General features: G+C 38.5%; 1 protein-coding gene across 4 annotated transcripts in view; it reads right to left on the bottom strand.

The window, feature by feature from the left end:
- Positions 1 to 20,427, bottom strand: part of GAS2L3 (growth arrest specific 2 like 3) — a 43,492-nt gene that overhangs the window by 16,725 nt on the left and 6,340 nt on the right. For 3 of the 4 annotated variants that reach the window (XM_024257393.3, XM_024257394.3, XM_054527539.2), the window contains 2 exons: positions 10,896 to 11,064; positions 9,680 to 9,795 (listed from right to left, as the gene is read on the bottom strand). In XM_024257393.3, coding sequence (XP_024113161.2) covers positions 9,680 to 9,795; positions 10,896 to 11,064 — 285 coding nt within the window. Of the gene's footprint in view, positions 1 to 9,679; positions 9,796 to 10,895; positions 11,065 to 16,139; positions 16,190 to 20,427 lie in introns of those variants that run through there. The other variant, XM_054527540.2, reaches the window with a different exon arrangement.

The following is a 20,427-nucleotide window of genomic DNA, read 5'->3' as shown; positions in this document are numbered from 1 at the left end:
CTGGTGCCAAAAAGATTGGGGACTGCTGCTTTAAACTATATTCCAGAAAATGATTCCTAGAAAAACGATTTGGTCAAAATTAGCAGTAAGGTCAAACATCTCTCACCTCTTTCTTTTTAAAATGACACAAGAATCTTAATTAAAATAAAAACTGACAGCCTAATAATTGCAAAGCACATCTCAACGGTATGTCTCTCTACACATAGTTCAATATAAACCTCAAATTCTTGCTATGTTAAAAGTTAAGAGATGAGTATGATGACTCACTTGTAATCCCAGTACTTTGGGAGGCTGAAGCAGAAAGATTGCTTGAGGCTAGGAGTTCAAGACCAGCCTGGGAAACATAGCGTCATCTCATCTCTACAAAATATTTTTTTTAATATTAGCCAGACGTGGTTGCACATAGCTAAAGTCCCAGCTGCTCAGGAGGCTGAGGTGAGAGGATCACTTGAGCCCAGCAGTTCCAGGATGCAGTAAGCTATGATCGTGCCACTGTACTCCAGCCTGGGCAACAGAGCAAGACTCTTTCTCACAAAAAAAAAAAAAAAAAAGAAGAATCACAGACACCCATTTTTGCTTACTTCCTTCCATGCAGATTCATAAAGATGGTTCTGAGTTTCTTGAGGAGACTATCAAATAAGGAAGTAGTTGTTCCTTTTTAATTAAAGTTCTTTGAAAACTGATGATCTAAGTTTCACAGAATCTTAATTTTTTTTTACTATCTGCTCCAAGAGTATTTAGATAATTCTGCTGAGACTGAAAGATTTTTTTGTTTTGGTTTGGTTTAAATTTTTACTTGAATAAGCAATTCATGAATATGATCTTTGTTAATGCAGTAGGTACAGTAGGATATTAAGTCTTTCTCTCACCTACCCCCAGTTCCTCTCTCTCCCTAGAGTTAACCACTATTATCAGTTCCTTGTATATCCTTCCTGTTACTATTTATTTCCAAAACTAAAATAACCTTAGGAGTTTTTTTTCCTGATTGAATACAGAATAGACAATCATTGCAAAAAAAAAAAAAAACCAATAGCAAAATACAAAGTATCAACTGAAATCCACAACTATACACATATTTGTATCTACAAAATGTCACATAAACCACTCTTCAATTTGATTTGTGTGTGTATGTGTGCATATACATGAAATGATAGGTTGTAGACATCATCTGGGGTTCAAAATAACATATTTAAAAAATTGTTTCTAATGAATGTATAATATTCCAATGTGTCTGGTTACCATAATTAATTTTTAACAATTTCTCTATTGATGAACATTTAGGTTGTTCCTAATTTTTGTACTATCACTTTCATAAACTTCTGATTATTTTCTCAGAATAAACTTCTACAAGTAGAACTATGTATCAAAAGATGTGCTTTAGGGGGCAGAGCGAGATAGCCCCATACAAACCTACACCATTTGTCTTACACATAGGAACATCAAATTTTAACAACTAGCTACACACAAAAAGCACCATTACAAGAATCAAAAATCAAATGAGCAATCTGGTTTTAATTTCGTTATCACTGAGAGAGACATTGAAGAGGGCAGGAAAGACAGTCTTAAATTGCCCACCCCTTCCTCCATCTTCCGGCAGCAACCACATGGCACAGAGTATCTGTGTATTTGGGAGGGGGAGAGCACAGTGATTTTGAGGCTTTACATTGAACTCACTGCTGTTCTGGTTCAGCAGAAGGCAGAACCAGGCTTTAGTAGCTGATGTCTGCCCATAGAGAATGCATTTGGACCAACCCCAGCTAGAGGGGGCTCACCCATTATAGTAATCAGAGCTTGAGTTCAGACAATCCTTGCTACCACAAACTGGAGTGCTCTGGGGACCTAAGTGAACTTGAGGGGCAGTCTAGGCCACAAGAATTCCAAGTCCTAGGCAAGCCCAGTGCTGAGCTGGACTCAGAGCCAGTGGACCAGAGGGGAGGAGCATATGACCTACTTAGACATCAACCAGGGTGGCTAAGCGTGTGCTTGTACCACCCCTCCCCCATCCGCTGGCAGCAGCCACAAGGTGCAGAGAAAGCTGTGCACTTGGGAGACAGAGAGCGCAGCAACTGGAAGACTTTACACTGAACTCAGTGCTGCCTTGTCACAGTAGTGACCTGGCAGGATTCATCACCTGCTGAGTAAAGAACCCCTGGGCCCTGAATAACCAGCAGTGATACCCAGGTAATATGCCATGGGTGTTGGGCTCTGAGACATGCTAGCTTCAGGTGGGACTGAATATATTCCCAGTGTTGGTGGCTACAATGAAAGACTCCTCCTGTTTGAGAAAGGCAGGGGGAAAAGTAAAGCAGACTCTGTCTTGTGCCTTAGGGATCAACTCAGCCACAGTGGGGTAGAGCACCAAGCAAGCTCTGAGGGGTCCCCAGCTTCAGGCCAAGGCTCTTGGTCAGCATTTCTGGAACTGGCCTGGGCCAGAGGGGAGGCCACTGCCCTGAAGGGTGAATCCCAGGCCTGGCAGCACTCACCACAAGCTGACTAAAGAGCCCTTGGGTTCTATTAGCAGTGGCCTGGCAGAAACCCACATGGGCCAGTGGTGGTAGCAGCCACAGGGAGAGGCTCCTCTGCCCAGAAAAAAGAGGAAGAAAGAGTGGGAAGGATTTTGGCTTGTGGTCTGAGTGCTGGCTTCACTGCAGTAAAACAGAACATCAGGTAAATTTCTAAGGTTTAAGACTTCAGGCCGGGCGCAGTGGCTCAAGCCTGTAATCCCAGCACTTTGGGAGGCCGAGGTGGGCGGATCACGAGGTCAGGAGATTGAGACCACGGTGAAACCCCATCTCTACTAAAAATACAAAAAAATTAGCCAGGCGCGGTGGCAGGCGCCTGTAGTCCCAGCTACTAGGGAGGCTGAGGCAGGAGAATGGCATGAACCCGGGAGGCGGAGCTTGCAGTGAGCTGAGATTGCACCACTGCACTCCAGCCTGGGCGACAGAGCGAGACTCCATCTCAAAAAAAAAAAACTTCAATCTCACTCCCAGACAGCATCTCTGGACCCGACAGGGCCTGGGGGAACATGACTCTGAAGGGAGGGACACAAACCTGGCTAGATGTGCCACCTGCTGATAATAGAGCCCTAGGGCCTTGAGTGAACTTAGGTGGTAGGCAAGTGGTGGTTACAGCAGGTCTTGGGCGAGACCCAGTGCTGTGCTGGCCTCAGGTGTGAAACAGTGCAGTCTCAGTGGTGGTGGCCACAGGGATACTTGTGTCCCCCCATCCCCAGATCCAGGAGGCCCAGCACAAAGGGAGATACCCCATTTGTTTGGGATAAAGTAAGGAAAAAAAACCCACACGCACACACAAGAATCTCTACCTGGTAATCCAGAGAATTCTTCCAGACCTTATCCAAGATCACTAAGGTGGTACCTCTATAAGTCTGAAAGAACCATGGCATTATTGGGTTTGGGGCCCAAGTCCCTTTGAATACCTGAAAAGCCTTCCCAAGAACAATGGACACAACAAGTCCAGACTGCAAAGACTACAATAAATGCCTAACTCTTCAATGCCTAGACACTGGAACATTTATACAAGCATCAAGACCATCCAGGAAAACATGACCTCACCAAATAAATAAGGTACCAGGGACCAATCCTGAAGAAACAGAGATATGCAACCTTTCAGACAGAGAATTTAAAATAGCTGTGTTTTGGAAACTCAAATAAATTCAAGATAACACAGAGAAAGAATACTATCAGACAAATTTAACAAAGAGACTGAAATTATTTAAAAGAATCAAGTAGAAATTCTAGAGTTGAGAAATGCAATTGACATACTGAAGAATGCATCAGGGTCTCTTAATAGCAGAACTGATCAAGCAGAAGAAAGAATTACTGAGCTTCAAGGAAGGACTACTTGAAAATACAGAGTAGACAAAAGAAAAGATAAAAAACAACGAAGCATACCTAAAGGATCTAGAAAATAGCCTCAAAAGGGTAAACCTAAGAGTTTGGCCTTAAAGAGAAGGCAGAGAGAGAGAGAGATGGGGATAGAAAGTTTGTTCAAAGGGGTATTATCACACAACTTCCCAAACCTAGAGAAAGATACCAATATTCAAGTACAAGAAGGTTATAAAACACTAGCAGATTTAACCCAAAGAACACTACCTCAAGACATTTAATAAACTCCCAAAGGTCAAGGATAAAGAAAGGATCCTAAAAGCAGCAAGAGAAAAGAAACAAATAATATACAATGGAGCTCCACTATGTCTGGCAGCAAATTTTTCAGTGGAAACCTTACAGGCCAGGAGAGAGTGACACGGCATTTAAAGTGCTGAAAGAAAAAAACTTTTACCCTAGAATAGCACATCCAGTGAAAATATCCTTTAAGCATGAAGGAGAAATAAAGACTTTCCCAGACAACAAAAACAAGGATTTCATCCACACCAGACCATCCTACAAGAAATGCTAAAGTGAGTTCTTCAGTCTGAAAGAAAAGGATGTTAATGAGCAATAAGAATACTCTGGTTTCTCTTCAGATCGTATACATCTTTTGCCTTTTAATGAGCAATAAGAAATCATCTGAAGGTACAAAATTCACTGGTAATTGTACACAGGAAAACACAAAATACTATAACACTGTAATTACGGTATGTGAAATATTATATTAAAGTAGAAAGACTAAGCAATGAACCAATCAAAATTAGTAACTACAACTTTTCAAGACATAGACAGTATAGTAAGACATAAAGAAAAACAACAAAAATTAAAAAGCAAGGGGATGAAGTTAGAGTTTTTATTAGTTTTCTTTTTGCTATTAATAGTTCATTTGCTTATGCAATCAGTTTAAAATAATGGGTTATATTATTTGCAAGCCTCATGGTAACCTCAAATCAAAAAACATACAACAGATACACAAAAAATAAAAAGTAAGAAATTAAAGCATACCACCAGAGAAAATCACCTTCACTAAAAGAAAGACAGCAAGGAAGGAAAGAAGGAGCCAACCAAAAAACAACCAGAAAACAACAAAACGGCAGGAATAAGTCCTTATTTATCAATTATAACACTGAATGTAAATAGACTAAATTCTCCAATCAAAAAACACAGAGTAGCTGAATGGATGAAAAAGCAAGACCCCAATTATCTGTTGCCTCCAAGAAACACTCTTCACCTATAAAGACACATATAGACTGAAAATATAGGGATGGAAAAAGATATTCGATGCCAATGGGAAACCGAAAAAGAACAGTAGTAGCTATATTTATATCAGACAAAATGAATTCTAAGACAAAACCCATAAGAAGAGACAAAGAAGGTCATTGTATAATGATAAAGAGGTCAATTCAGCAAGAGGATATAAAAATTGTAAATATATATGCACCCAATGCTAGAGTGCTCAGATAAATAAAGCAAATATTATTACAGCTAAAGAGAGAGATAGACTCCAATACAGTAACAGCTGGAGACTTTAACACCCCACTTTCAGCATTGGTCAGATCTTCCAGACAGAAAATCAAAAAAGACACATCAGACTTAATCTTCACTATAGAACAAATGGACCTAATAAATATTTACAGAACATCTCATTCAGCAGCTGCTTTATTCTCCTCAGCAGATGGACCATTCTCAAGCATAGATCATATGTTAGGTAACAAAACAAGTTCTAAAACATTTAAAAAAATCCTGAAATAACATAAAGCATTTTCTCTGACCATAATGGAATAAAACTAGAAATCCATAACAAGAGTAATTTCAGAAACAATATAAACATATGGAAATTAAACAATATGCTTCTGAATGACCGACCAGTGGGTCAATGAGGAAATTAAGAAGAAAATTGAAAAATTTTCTTGAAAAAAATAATAATGAAAACACAAATACCAAAATCTATGGGATACAGTGAAAGCAGTATTAAGAGGGAAATTTATAGCTGTAAGTGTCCACATCAAAAAAGAAGAAAAACTTAAAATAAATAACCTAACAATGCATCTTAAAGAACTAAAAAAGCAAGTACAAATCAACTCGAAATTAGTACAAGAAAAGAAATAATGAAAATCAGAAGAAATAAATAAAATTGAAATGACAAAAATACCAAAAGATAAACAAAACTTGAAGTTGGTTTTTTGAAAGGATAAATAAAATTGACAGACCTTAAGTCAGACTAAGAAAAAAAGAGAGAAGACCCAAATAAAATCAGAGATGAAAAAGGAGACATTACAACTGATACCACAGAAATTTAAAGGATCATACTGAGCAACTGTATGACAACAAAACCTGAACAGACCAATAACAAGTAACAAGATCAAAGCCGTAATAAAAAGCCTCCCAGTAAAGAAAAGCCTGGGACCCAAGGGCTTCACTGCTGAATTCTACCAAACATTTAAAGAAGAACTAATAGCAATCCTACTCAAACTATTCTGAAAAACAGAAGAGGAGGGATTACTTCCAAACTCATTCTATGAGGCCAGTATTATACCAAAACCAGACAAAGACATATCAAAAAATGAAGACAACGGACCAATATCTCTGATGAATGTTGATGCAAAAATCCTCAACAAAATACTAGCAAACTGAATTCACCAATACATTTAAAAGATTATTCATCATGACCAATTGGGATTTATCCCAGGGATGCAAAGATGTTTCAACATATGCAAATCAATCAGTGTGATACATCTTATCAACAGAATGAAGTATAAAAACCGTATATATCATTTCAACTAATGTTGAAAAAGCATTTGATAAAATTTAAATCCCTTTGTGATAAAAACCCTAAAGAAACTGGGTATAGAAGGAATACACCTCAGAATAATAAAAGCCATATGATGACAGACCTACAGCTAGTATCATACCAAATGGGGAAAAACTGAAAGCCTTTCCTCTAAGGTCTGGACCACAACAAGGATGCCCACTTTCATCACTGTTATTCAACACAGTTCTGGAAGTCCTAGCTAGAGTAATTAGACAAGAGAAAGAAAGATTTGGCATCCAAACTGGAAAGGAGGATGTCAAATATTCTTGTTTGCAGATGATACAATCTTATAGTTAGAAAAACCTAAAGACCCCCCCCCACACAAAAAAACCTATTAGAGCTGATAAACAAATTCAGTAAAGTTTCAGCACACAAAATCAACATACAAAAATCTGTAGCATTTTTGTGCCAACAATCTGAGAAGGAAATAAAAAGTAATCCCATTTACAACAGTCACAAATAAAATTAAATACCTAGGAATTAACTTAAGCTAAGAAGTGAAATATCTCTACAATAAACAAAACACTAATGAAAAATTGAAGAGGACACCAATAAATGGAAAAATATTCCATGTGCATAGATTGGAAGAATCAATATTGTTAAAACGGCCATACTACTCAAAGCAATCTACAGATTCAGTGCAATCCTTATCAAAATACCAATGACGTTCTTCATAGAAATGGAAAAAAGATCCTAAAATTTATACAGAATCACAAAAGACCGAGAATAGTCAAAGCTATCCTGAGCAAAAAGAACAAAATTAGAGGAATCACATTACCTGACTTCAACCAAAACAGTATGGTACTTGCATAAAAAGAGACACAGACCAATGGAACAGAAAAGAAAACCCAGAAATAAATCCAGATAACTACAGTGAACTCACTTATAACAAAGGTGCTAAGAACATAGATTGGAGAAAGGACAGGCTCTTCAATAAAATCTGCTGGGAAAACTGGGTATTCACATGCAGAAGAATGAAACTTGACCCCTATCTCTCACCACATATAAAAATGAAATAAAAATGGATTAAAGACTTAAATCTAAGACCTCATACTATGCAACTGCTACAAGAAAATATTGGGAAAACTCTCCAGGATATTGGTCTGGGCAAAAACTTTGTGAGTAATACCCCACAAGCAGAAGCAACCAAATCAAAAATAAATAGGATCATATCAAGTTAAAAAGCTTGTGCACAGTAAAGGAAACAACACCTTGAAGAGCAACCCAAAGAATGGGAGAAAATATTTGCAAACAATCCATCTGGCAAGGGATTAATAAGTAGAATATATAAGGAGCTCAAACAACTCTGTAGGATAAAATCTAATAATCCAATTTAAAAACGGGCAAAAGATTTGAATAGACATTTCTCAAAAGACACACAAATGGCAAACAGGTATATGAAAAGGTGCTCAACATCACTGATCATCAGAGAAATGCAAATCAAAACTACAATGAGATATCTCATCCCAATTAAAATGGCTTTTATCCAAAAGACAAGCAATAACAAATGCTGGCAAAGATGTGGAGAAAAGGGAACCCTCATACACTGCTGGTGGTAATATAAATTATTACAGCCACTATGGAGAACAGTTTGGAGGTTCCTCAAAAAACTAAAAATAGAGCTACCATATGATCCAACCACTGGGTATATACCCAACAGAAAGGAAATCAGTATATTAAAGAGACTATCTGCACTCCCATGTTTCCTGAAGCACTGTTCTCAATAACCAAGATTTGGAATCAACCTAAAAGTCCATCAACAGATGACTAGGTAAAGCACATACATACAATGGAGTACCACTGAGCTATTAAAAAGACTGAGATCCTGTCATTTGCAACAACATGGATGGAACTGGAGGTCTTTATGTTAAGTGAAATACATCAGGCATGGAAAGACAATCACCACATGTTCTCAATTACTTGTGGGTGCTAAAAATCAAAACAACTGAACTCATGGAGATAGCAGAAGGACCATTAGCAGAGGCTGGGAAGGGTTGTGGGAGGTGGGGGGAAGTGGAGATGGTTAAGGGTGCAAAAAACTATAGTTAGAAAGAATTAATAAGACCTAGTATTTGATAGCACAACAGGGTGACTACAGTCAATAATAATTTAATTGTACATTTAAAAATAACAAAGTGTACAATTGGATGGCTTGTAACACAAAGAATAAATGCTTGAGGGAATGGATATCCTATTTTCCATGATGTGATTATTACTTACTGCATGCCTGTATCAAAGTATCTCATGTACCCCATAAATATATACACCTAGTATGTACCCACAAAATATTTTTATAAGATATACTTTATTTTCAGTGATATATATATATATATATATATATATACACACACATATCATCCACTATCCCCCAGAATGATGATACTCCTTTATATTTCCACCAACTGTGTGTAAATTTCCAGACTCCAAACTCTTGAGAATACCTACATTTGATGAAAAGACAGGAAACCTTATCTACTTCGAATCATGACCTCAGGGTTAATGCATGAAAACTGTCTAAAAAATGTATTATTTATCCAATAAATATTTATAAAATTTACCACCAATGCAATATATGGAGAATATAGAAAGAAGAAAATAATAATAATAGCAGCTGCTACTTGTGTGCCAGGAACCATCACAAGCTCTTTTCCCATTTAACCCTCACAACAATTCTACAAGGAAGTTATGTTAATGTTCTCAAGAAGAGCTGGATCTACTATGCATCAAGCACTATGTTAGACACCATCTATACAGTCACTCATTTAATTTGATTGAACTCTCACAAATAAATCCTAAGGTAACTGTTAATCTCGTTTTATGAAAGAGAACATTTTTCCAGATCTTGAAAAGGGTTAAGTAAATTATTCAACATCTCATAGCCAGTTGGCATGAAGTTTACAACCTTCTAGAGGTAAGAAATGTACATAAATTAATATGTACCAAGACATAAAATCAATACTGTCAAACATTTACTTACCCCTGATTCTTCAGAGTTGCATGTTTTCACCATGTTTTGAAGAACATCAATCAGTTGACATAATAATACTCCATTATCAAGTTCTTCCAATAATTTTTCTGCCTTAACTTTAATACCTAAAAACATATTTCAAAGTTAAGATTCTTCTAGAAACATAAACTCAAACAATATGGTTAAAATTAATTAAATAGAATCAGATTACAGCAAAACACTAGAAAAATATCAGATCAGACTCTAAATACTTACTCTTAGAAGGTACAGTTAAAATAGTAAATAATGGCCCGTTAACGATACTGAAACAAAAATATCTGTAATATAGAAGTACAGAAAAAATAAAGAAAACTGACATAGATTTTATTTCATTTAAAATGAAATAAATTCACTGCATATTAATATTCCTTGCACAAGAAAAACAGTCTCTATAAATAAGATGGACTTGGTTGCAATTTTAAAATTAAAGACAATACCATAACAAATACCCAGGGAATACTAACTTTTTATTTCTAGAACGTCTTCTTTAAAAACATTATTATTACATAATAAACTCTAAACATTATCCATCAAACTGATAATAGGCAACTACAGTGGGTAATTGGTATTTAATTATCTTGGAAGGGCTATATCTTTTAAGATATTCTTTTTCATGAAAACTTTAGAATTCTACATAAAATTATTTAAAGTAAAATTTTTCTGGGGAGAAAGTTTAAAGCATTCATCATATTCTCTAATAGAGTAAAAAATATGATGCCAGACATTCTCCAACCTGACATTTCTTCCTAGGTTTCATATGGCTCTATCCTTCAATGCCTCAGAAATTGTAATCATTTAACCTACAGTATATGTTTCACTCAAAGTTCATGGCTTATACAAGACTAAGGTGGGTCGAGGCGGGAGAAAATCAGCAAAAAAAAAAAATTAGACCAATACATTTTAAAGATAATTTTAATATTAACAGTGAAAATGTTCATTATTCAAAGCTTACTGACCTCTTCGGTTAAATCGCAAATTTCCTACTATTCAAGACCCAAGGTTCAGGGTGAATCAGACTATTTCCCCAGCTGAAATATAACCTTGGTGAGAGCAAGGGCACTGAATATTTCATTCACTAGAGTACCCCCAGCATCTGTAACAATCACTCCTTGACAAAAGAGTAAGGCTCTCAATAAATGTATATTGAGTAAGATAATACAATTTTGGGTATTGTTTCAAGCCTCACCTAATAAACCAGATAACCAGATTGACAGATCTTCTTGCATGGGCAACAAAGTGGCTTCATGCCTCACAGCTATCCACTCATCATACTGACAAACATTAGCCAATCCTGGTCCGTGTCTGGGAGTCAGAGGACTCCGAGGACTTAGAGGCAGATCTTCTCCAAACCATACCTAAAGAAAAAAAAAAAATCAGTCAACTGAATGAATAAAACCTTTGCTAAAAGTCATCATAATCCACATCAATATTTAAATGATGAAGCATAAATCATACATAATAGACACATATAAAAAGCTGCTGTAGCTCACAGCAAATATATAAATTAGAAGCAAAGTATTAGTCCTATTCTGCTGCCCAGGCTAGAGTGCAGTGATGCGATTATGGTTCACTGCAGCCTCGACTCCCAGGCTCAAGCAATCCTCCCACCTCAGCCTCCCGAGTAGCTGAGAGCACAGGCACATGCCACCACACCCAGCTACGTTTTTAATTTTATGTATTGCAGAGATGTGGTCACCCTATGTTGCCCAGGTTGGTTTTGAACTCCTGGGCTCAAACGATCCTTCTGCCTCAGACTCCCAAAGTGCTGGGATTATAGGCATGAGCCACTGTGCCCAGCCAAGACGTTTTCAATATTCAGTACTGTGGTCAATGTAAGAAAACCCCTAATTAATGAATGGATTCTACTATTGAGCCAAGAGGGTACAATTCAACAAATAATATTTTCCCTTCACTTGTTAGCTGAGTAAGTTTAACAAGTTACTTGACCAGAGTCTTAACATCTTAGCTGTAAGATGGGTTAGTGATTCCTGCCTTATAAAATACACCTTTGTAGCATCTGGCATTGGGCCTAGCAGATAGCAGAGACTCAATAAACATTTGAATGAATGAATAAATGAATGAATGAAGCATAAATGGCATTTTGTAAACTTCAAATCATTAATAACAGTGTTATCTTTAAAAAAAATTCTAAGTCCTTTAGTTTAAAACAAGTGGGTGGCAAACTATAGTCCATGGGGCAAATCTTGTCTCACCTATTTTGTAAGCCCAGAAGCTAAGAATAGTTTGTACATTTTAAAATGGTTGTTATATAAGTAACTGCATAGTATCTCAATTTTGCCTACTGGTCCACAAAGCATGAAATACTACCTGGCCAACTGACAGTTTAGAATAAAAACTGACACTCTAAATTTTATAATTTTATAGATGTTATAATGGACACTTCCAAAATTTTGAAATATGATTATTCTTTAATGTAAGATTATTTATAGAAAAGGCTGTGTCAATTCTTCAGATTGTAAAAGAAGTAATCATGTCATTATGAAGTCACTTTGTAAAACAGATATAAATATCTCTTGTCTTTCTCCTTACTGAACAACTTAGAAAGGAATATTAGAGCCTAAGTGAAATGCATAGGAGATTCCAAGAGTGGGGTGGCTTGGAATGGAGAGTCACAGCATGAGTGAGGTGAGTGGGCATCCGGGTATGGGGACAGCCCTGTGCAAGATGTCAGACCCTGAGTAGGATAAAGAGGGCATCTAACAGGTGCAAAGGGGGAATGTCCCAACATAGAGTGTCAGAGTCCAAGTGAGCTGAGCATCCACCCAGGGTGTGGGTGGCAGCAACAATGAGAGAATGGTAACACACAAGAGGATTTATCAAATGGGAGCCAATCTTCTCACTGAAGACAGGTACAAATATGGAATGAGAGGAGCAAGAATGAATCCTTTGATGTTGAATTCAAATATCTCTTATCTGAAAGTAAAGAAACTCTCAAAGAATGCCAAAAGGACACATAAGCCAGCATGAAGGGACTTCTACTGGCTGAACTGAGGGCAATTTGAGCATTGAGATAAATGATAGAAATGGATTATACCGGCAGGAGGAGCCAAGATGGCCGAATAGGAACAGCTCCGGTCTACAGCTCCCAGTGCCAGCGATGCAGAAGACGGGTGATTTCTGCATTTCCATCTGAGGTACCGTGTTCATCTCACTAGGGAGTGCCAGACAGTGGGCGCAGGTCAGTGGGTGAGCGCACCGTGCGCCAGCCGAAGCAGGGGCGAGGCATTGCCTCACTCGGGAAGCGCAAGGGGTCAGGGAGTTCCCTTTCCAGGGGTGACAGACGGCACCTGGAAAGTCGGGCCACTCCCACCCGAATACTGTGTTTTTCCGACGGGCTTAGGAAACGGTGCCCCAGGAGAGTATAGCCCGCACCTGGCTCAGAGGGTCCTACGCCCACGGAGTCTCGCTGATTGCTAGCACAGCAGTCAGAGACCAAACAGCAAGTCGGCAGCGAGGCTGGGGGAGGGGCGCCCGCCATTGCCCAGGCTCGCTTAGGTAAACAAAGCAGCCGGGAAGCTTGAACTGGGTGGAGCCCACCACAGCTCAAGGAGGCCTGCCTGCCTCTGTAGGCTCCACCTCTGGGGGCAGGGCACAGACAAACAAAAAGACAGCAGTAACCTCTGCAGACTTAAATGTCCCTGTCTGACAGCTTTGAGGAGAGCAGTGGTTCTCCCAGCACGCAGCTGGAGATCTGAGAACGGGCTGACTGCCTCCTCAAGTGGGTCCCTGACCCCTGACCCCCGAGCAGCCTAACTGGGAGGCACCCCCCAGCAGGGGCAGACTGACACCTCACAGGGCCGGCCAGGTACTCCAACAGACCTGCAGCTGAGGGTCCTGTCTGTTAGAAGGAAAACTAGCAGAAAGGACATCCACACCAAAAACCCATCTGTACATCACCATCATCAAAGACCAAAAGTAGATAAAACCACAAAGATGGGGAAAAAACAGAGCAGAAAAACTGGAAACTCTAAAATGCAGAGCACCTCTCCTCCTCCAAAGGAACGCAGTTCCTCACCAGCAACGGAACAAAGCTGGACGGAGAATGACTTTGACGAGCTGAGAGAAGAAGGCTTCAGACGATCAAATTACTCCGAGCTACGGGAGGATATTCAAACCAAAGGCAAAGAAGTTGAAAACTTTGAAAAAAATTTAGAAGAATGTATAACTAGAATAACCAATACAGAGAAGTGCTTAAAGGAGCTGATGGAGCTGAAAACCAAGGCTCGAGAACTACGTGAAGAATGCAGAAGCCTCAGGAGCCGATGCGATCAAATGGAAGAAAGGGTATCAGCCCTGGAAGATGAAATGAATGAAATGAAGCGAGAAGGGAAGTTTAGAGAAAAAAGAATAAAAAGAAATGAGCAAAGCCTCCAAGAAATGTGGGACTATGTGAAAAGACCAAATCTACGTCTGATTGGTGTACCTGAAAGTGACGGGGAGAATGGAAACAAGTTGGAAAACACTCTGCAGGATATTATCCAGGAGAACTTCCCCAATCTAGCAAGACAGGCCAACATTCAGATTCAGGAAATACAGAGAACGCCACAGAGATACTCCTCGAGAAGAGCAACTCCAAGACACATAATTGTCAGATTCACCAAAGTTGAAATGAAGGAAAAAATGTTAAGGGCAGCCAGAGAGAAAGGTCGGGTTACCATCAAAGGGAAGCCCATCAGACTAACAGCGGATCTCTCGGCAGAAACCCTACAAGCCAGAAGAGAGTGGGGGCCAATATTCAACATTCTTAAAGAAAAGAATTTTCAACCCAGAATTTCATATCCTGCCAAACTAAGCTTCATAAGTGAAGGAGAAATAAAATACTTTACAGACAAGCAAATGCTAAGAGATTTTGTCACCACCAGGCCTGCCCTAAAAGAGCTCCTGAACGAAGCGCTAAACATGGAAAGGCACAACCGGTACCAGCCACTGCAAAATCATACCGAATTGTAAAGACCATCGAGACTACGAAGGGACTGCATCAACTAACGAGCAAAATAACCAGCTAACATCATAATGACAGGATCAGATTCACACATAACAATATTAACTTTAAATGTAAATGGACTAAATGCTCCAATTAAAAGACACAGACTGGCAAATTGGATAAAGACTCAAGACCCATCAGTGTGCTGTATTCAGGAAACCCATCTCACATGCAGAGACACACATAGGCTCAAAATAAAAGGATGGAGGAAGATCTACCAAGCAAATGGAAAACAAAAAAAGGCAGGGGTTGCAATCCTAGTCTCTGATAAAACAGACTTTAAACCAACAAAGATCAAAAGAGACAAAGAAGGCCATTACATAATGGTAAAGGGATTAATTCAACAAGAAGAGCTAACTATCCTAAATATATATGCACCCAATACAGGAGCACCCAGATTCATAAAGCAAGTCCTGAGTGACCTACAAAGAGACTTAGACTCCCACACATTAATAATGGGAGATTTTAACACCCCACTGTCAACATTAGACAGATCAACGAGACAGAAAATCAACAAGGATACCCAGGAATTGAACTCAGCTCTGCACCAAGCAGACCTAATAGACATCTACAGAACTCTCCACCCCAAATCAACAGAATATACATTTTTTTCAGCACCACACCACACCTATTCCAAAATTGACCATATACTTGGAAGTAAAGCTCTCCTCAATAAATGTAAAAGAACAGAAATTATAACAAACTATCTCTCAGATCACAGTGCAATCAAGCTAGAACTCAGGATTAAGAATCTCACTCAAAACCACTCAACTACGTGGAAACTGAACAACCTGCTCCTGAATGACTACTGGGTACATAACGAAATGAAGGCAGAAATAAAGATGTTCTTTGAAACCAACGAGAACCAAGACACAACATACCAGAATCTCTGGGATGCATTCAAAGCAGTGTGTAGAGGGAAATTTATAGCACTAAATGCCCACAAGAGAAAGCAGGAAAGATCCAAAATTGACACCCTAACATCACAATTAAAAGAACTAGAAAAGCAAGAGCAAACACATTCAAAAGCTAGCAGAAGGCAAGAAATAACTAAAATCAGAGCAGAACTGAAGGAAATAGAGACACAAAAAACCCTTCAAAAAATAAATGAATCCAGGAGCTGGTTTTTTGAGAGGATCAACAAAATTGATAGACCACTAGCAAGATTAATAAAGAAAAAAAGAGAGAAGAATCAAATAGATGCAATAAAAAATGATAAAGGGGATATCACCACTGATCCCACAGAAATACAAACTACCATCAGAGAATATTACAAACACCTCTACGCAAATAAACTAGAAAATCTAGAAGAAATGGATAAATTCCTCAACATATACACCCTCCCAAGACTAAACCAGGAAGAAGTTGAATCTCTGAATAGACCAATAACAGGATCTGAAATTGTGGCAATAATCAATAGCTTACCAACCAAAAAAAGTCCAGGACCAGATGGGTTCACAGCCGAATTCTACCAGAGGTACAAGGAGGAGCTGGTACCATTCCTTCTGAAACTATTCCAATCAATAGAAAAAGAGGGAATCCTCCCTAACTCATTTTATGAGGCCAGCATCATCCTGATACCAAAGCCTGGCAGAGACACAACAAAAAAAGAGAATTTTAGACCAATATCCTTGATGAACATTGATGCAAAAATCCTCAATAAAATACTGGCAAACAGAATCCAGCAGCACATCAAAAAGCTTATCCACCATGATCAAGTGGGCTTCATCCCTGGGATGCAAGGCTGGTTCAATATACGCAAATCAATAAATGTAATCCAGCATATAAACAGAACCAAAGTCAAAAACCACATGATTATCTCAATAGATGCAGAAAAGGCCTTTGACAAAATTCAACAACCCTTCATGCTAAAAACTCTCAATAAATTAGGTATTGATGGGACGTATCTCAAAATAATAAGAGCTATTTATGACAAATCCACAGCCAATATCATACTGAATGGGCAAAAACTGGAAGCATTCCCTTTGAAAACTGGCACAAGACAGGGATGCCCTCTCTCACCACTCCTATTCAACATAGTGTTGGAAGTTCTGGCCAGGGCAATTAGGCAAGAGAAGGAAATCAAGGGTATTCAATTAGGAAAAGAGGAAGTCAAATTGTCCCTGTTTGCAGATGACATGATAGTATATCTAGAAAACCCCATTGTCTCAGCCCAAAATCTCCTTAAGCTGATAAGCAACTTCAGCAAAGTCTCAGGATACAAAATCAATGTACAAAAATCACAAGCATTCTTATACATCAATAACAGACAAACAGAGAGCCAAATCATGAGTGAACTCCCATTCACAATTGCTTCAAAGAGAATAAAATACCTAGGAATCCAACTTACAAGGGATGTGAAGGACCTCTTCAAGGAGAACTACAAACCACTGCTCAAGGAAATAAAAGAGGATACAAACAAATGGAAGAACATTCCATGCTCATGGGTAGGAAGAATCAATATCATGAAAATGGCCATCCTTCCCAAGGTAATTTACAGATTCAATGCCATCCCCATCAAGTTACCAATGACTTTCTTCACAGAATTGGAAAAAACTACTTTAAAGTTCATATGGAAACAAAAAAGAGCCCGTATCGCCAAGTCAATCCTAAGCCAAAAGAACAAAGCTGGAGGCATCACAATACCTGACTTCAAACTATACTACAAGGGTACAGTAACCAAAACAGCATGGTACTGGTACCAAAACAGAGATATAGATCAATGGAACAGAACAGAGCCCTCAGAAATAACGCCACATATCTACAACTATCTGATCTTTGACAAACCTGACAAAAACAAGAAATGGGGAAAGGATTCCCTATTTAATAAATGGTGCTGGGAAAACTGGCTAGCCATATGTAGAAAGCTGAAACTGGATCCCTTCCTTACACCTTATACAAAAATTAATTCAAGATGGATTAAAGACTTAAATGTTAGACCTAAAACCATAAAAACCCTAGAAGAAAACCTAGGCAATACCATTCAGGACATAGGCATGGGCAAGGACTTCATGTCTAAAACTCCAAAAGCAATGGCAACAAAAGCCAAAATTGACAAATGGGATCTAATTAAACTAAAGAGCTTCTGCACAGCAAAGGAAACTACCATCAGAGTGAACAGGCAACCTACAAAATGGGAGAAAATTTTCGCAACCTACTCATCTGACAAAGGGCTAATATCCAGAATCTACAATGAACTCAAACAAATTTACAAGAAAAAAACAAACAACCCCATCAAAAAGTGGGCAAAGGACATGAACAGACACTTCTCAAAAGAAGACATTTATGCAGCCAAAAAACACATGAAAAAATGCTCACCATCACTGGCCATCAGAGAAATGCAAATCAAAACCACAATGAGATACCATCTCACACCAGTTACAATGGCAATCATTAAAAAGTCAGGAAACAACAGGTGCTGGAGAGGATGTGGAGAAATAGGAACACTTTTACACTGTTGGTGGGACTGTAAACTAGTTCAACCCTTGTGGAAGTCAGTGTGGCGATTCCTCAGGGATCTAGAACTAGAAATTCCATTCGACCCAGCCATCCCATTACTGGGTATATACCCAAAGGACTATAAATCATGCTGCTATAAAGACACATGCACACGTATGTTTATTGCGGCATTATTCACAATAGCAAAGACTTGGAACCAACCCAAATGTCCAACAATGATAGACTGGATTAAGAAAATGTGGCACATATACACCATGGAATACTATGCAGCCATAAAAAATGATGAGTTCACGTCCTTTGTAGGGACATGGATGAAATTGGAAATCATCATTCTCAGTAAACTATCGCAAGAACAAAAAACCAAACACCGCATATTCTCACTCATAGGTGGGAATTGAACAATGAGAACACATGGACACAGGAAGGGGAACATCACACTTCGGGGACTGTTGTGGGGTGGGGGGAGGGGGCAGGGATAGCATTGGGAGATATACCTAATGCTAGATGACGAGTTGGTGGGTGCAGCGCACCAGCATGGCACATGTATACATATGTAACTTACCTGCATGTTGCGCACATGTACCATAGAGCCTAAAGTATAATAATAATAATAATAATAATAATAAAAATAAAAATAAATAAAAAATAAATAAATAAATAAAAAAAAAAAAAAGAAATGGATTATACCACACTGAATAAAATAGGAAACTATGAGTTAACACAGATATAAATGAATACACTGAAATTTTGACAAGAATGGGATTTTTACATAGTTTCAAAGTACCTGCATACAAAATACTACAAAGGGAAAAGGAGTAATTTTACGGTTCAGAAACCTGACAGACAGCATCGGAACCAAATAATGGAGGTGAACTCTATCAATAATGGAACAAATCAAAATCGTATGCCACCTGATAGGATGCAATGCAAAAAATTCCTGCCCAAAATGCATAACCTGAGTTTAGTCATGAAAAAACATCAAGCAAATCCCAATTGAGGGACATTCTACAAAATAAGTGGTCTGGAATATTCAAAAGTATCAAGGTAATTAACCTACAAAATGGGAGAAAATTTTTGCAACCTACTCATCTGACAAAGGGCTAATATCCAGAATCTACAATGAACTCAAACGAATTTACAAGAAAAAAACAAACAACCCCATTAAAAAATGGGCAAAGGACATGAACAGACACTTCTCAAAAGAAGACATTTATACAGCCAAAAAACACATGAAAAAATGCTCACCATCACTGGCCATCAGAGAAATGCAAATCAAAACCACAATGAGATACCATCTCACACCAGTTAGAATGGCGATCATTAAAAAGTCAGGATAACAACAGGTGCTGGAGAGGATGTGGAGAAATAGGAATACTTTTATAGTGTTGGTGGGACTGTAAACTAGTTCAACCCTTGTGGAAGTCAGTGTGGCGATTCCTCAGGGATCTAGAACTAGAAATACCATTTGACCCAGCCATCCCATTACTGGGTATATACCCAAAGGACTGTAAATCATGCTGCTATAAAGACACATGCACACATATGTTTATTGCGGCACTATTCACAATAGCGAAGACTTGGAACCAACCCAAATGTCCAACAATGACAGACTGGATTAAGAAAATGTGGCACATATATACCATGGAATACTATGCAGCCATAGAAAATGATGAGTTCATGTCCTTTGTAGGGACATGGATGAAATTGGAAATCATCATTCTCAGTAAACTATCGCAAGGACAAAAAACCAAACACCGCACGTTCTCACTCATAGATGGGAATTGAACAATGACAACACATGGACACAGGAAGGGGAACATCACACTCTGGGGACTGTTGTGGGGTGGGGGGAGGAGGAAGGGATAGCATTAGGAGATATACCTAATGCTAAATGACGAGTTAATGGGTGCAGCACACCAGCACGGCACATGTACACATATGTAACTAACCTGCACACTGTGCACATGTACCCTAAAACTTAAAGTATAATAAAAAAAAATAAAAAAAAAAAGACAAGCAAAGACTGAGATACTGTTCCAGCCTAATGAAGACTAAAGAGACATGAAAACTAAATGCAACACATAATTCTGAGCTGGTCATTATTGAGACAACTGGCAACACTTGAAAGTGGCCTGCATATTAAATGGTAGTACTGCAGCAGCATTAATATCCTGATTCTGATTATTTCATTGTGGTTGTGTAGGAAGATGTCCTTGTTTTTGAGAAATACACACTAAAATATTCAGAGGTAATA

Source organism: Pongo abelii, chromosome 10 (genome assembly GCF_028885655.2).
Source record: "Pongo abelii isolate AG06213 chromosome 10, NHGRI_mPonAbe1-v2.0_pri, whole genome shotgun sequence".
NCBI classification, from domain to species: Eukaryota; Metazoa; Chordata; class Mammalia; order Primates; family Hominidae; genus Pongo; species Pongo abelii.
The sequence above is the reverse complement of the archived record's forward strand: the minus strand, read 5'-3'. Positions and strand labels throughout refer to the sequence as shown.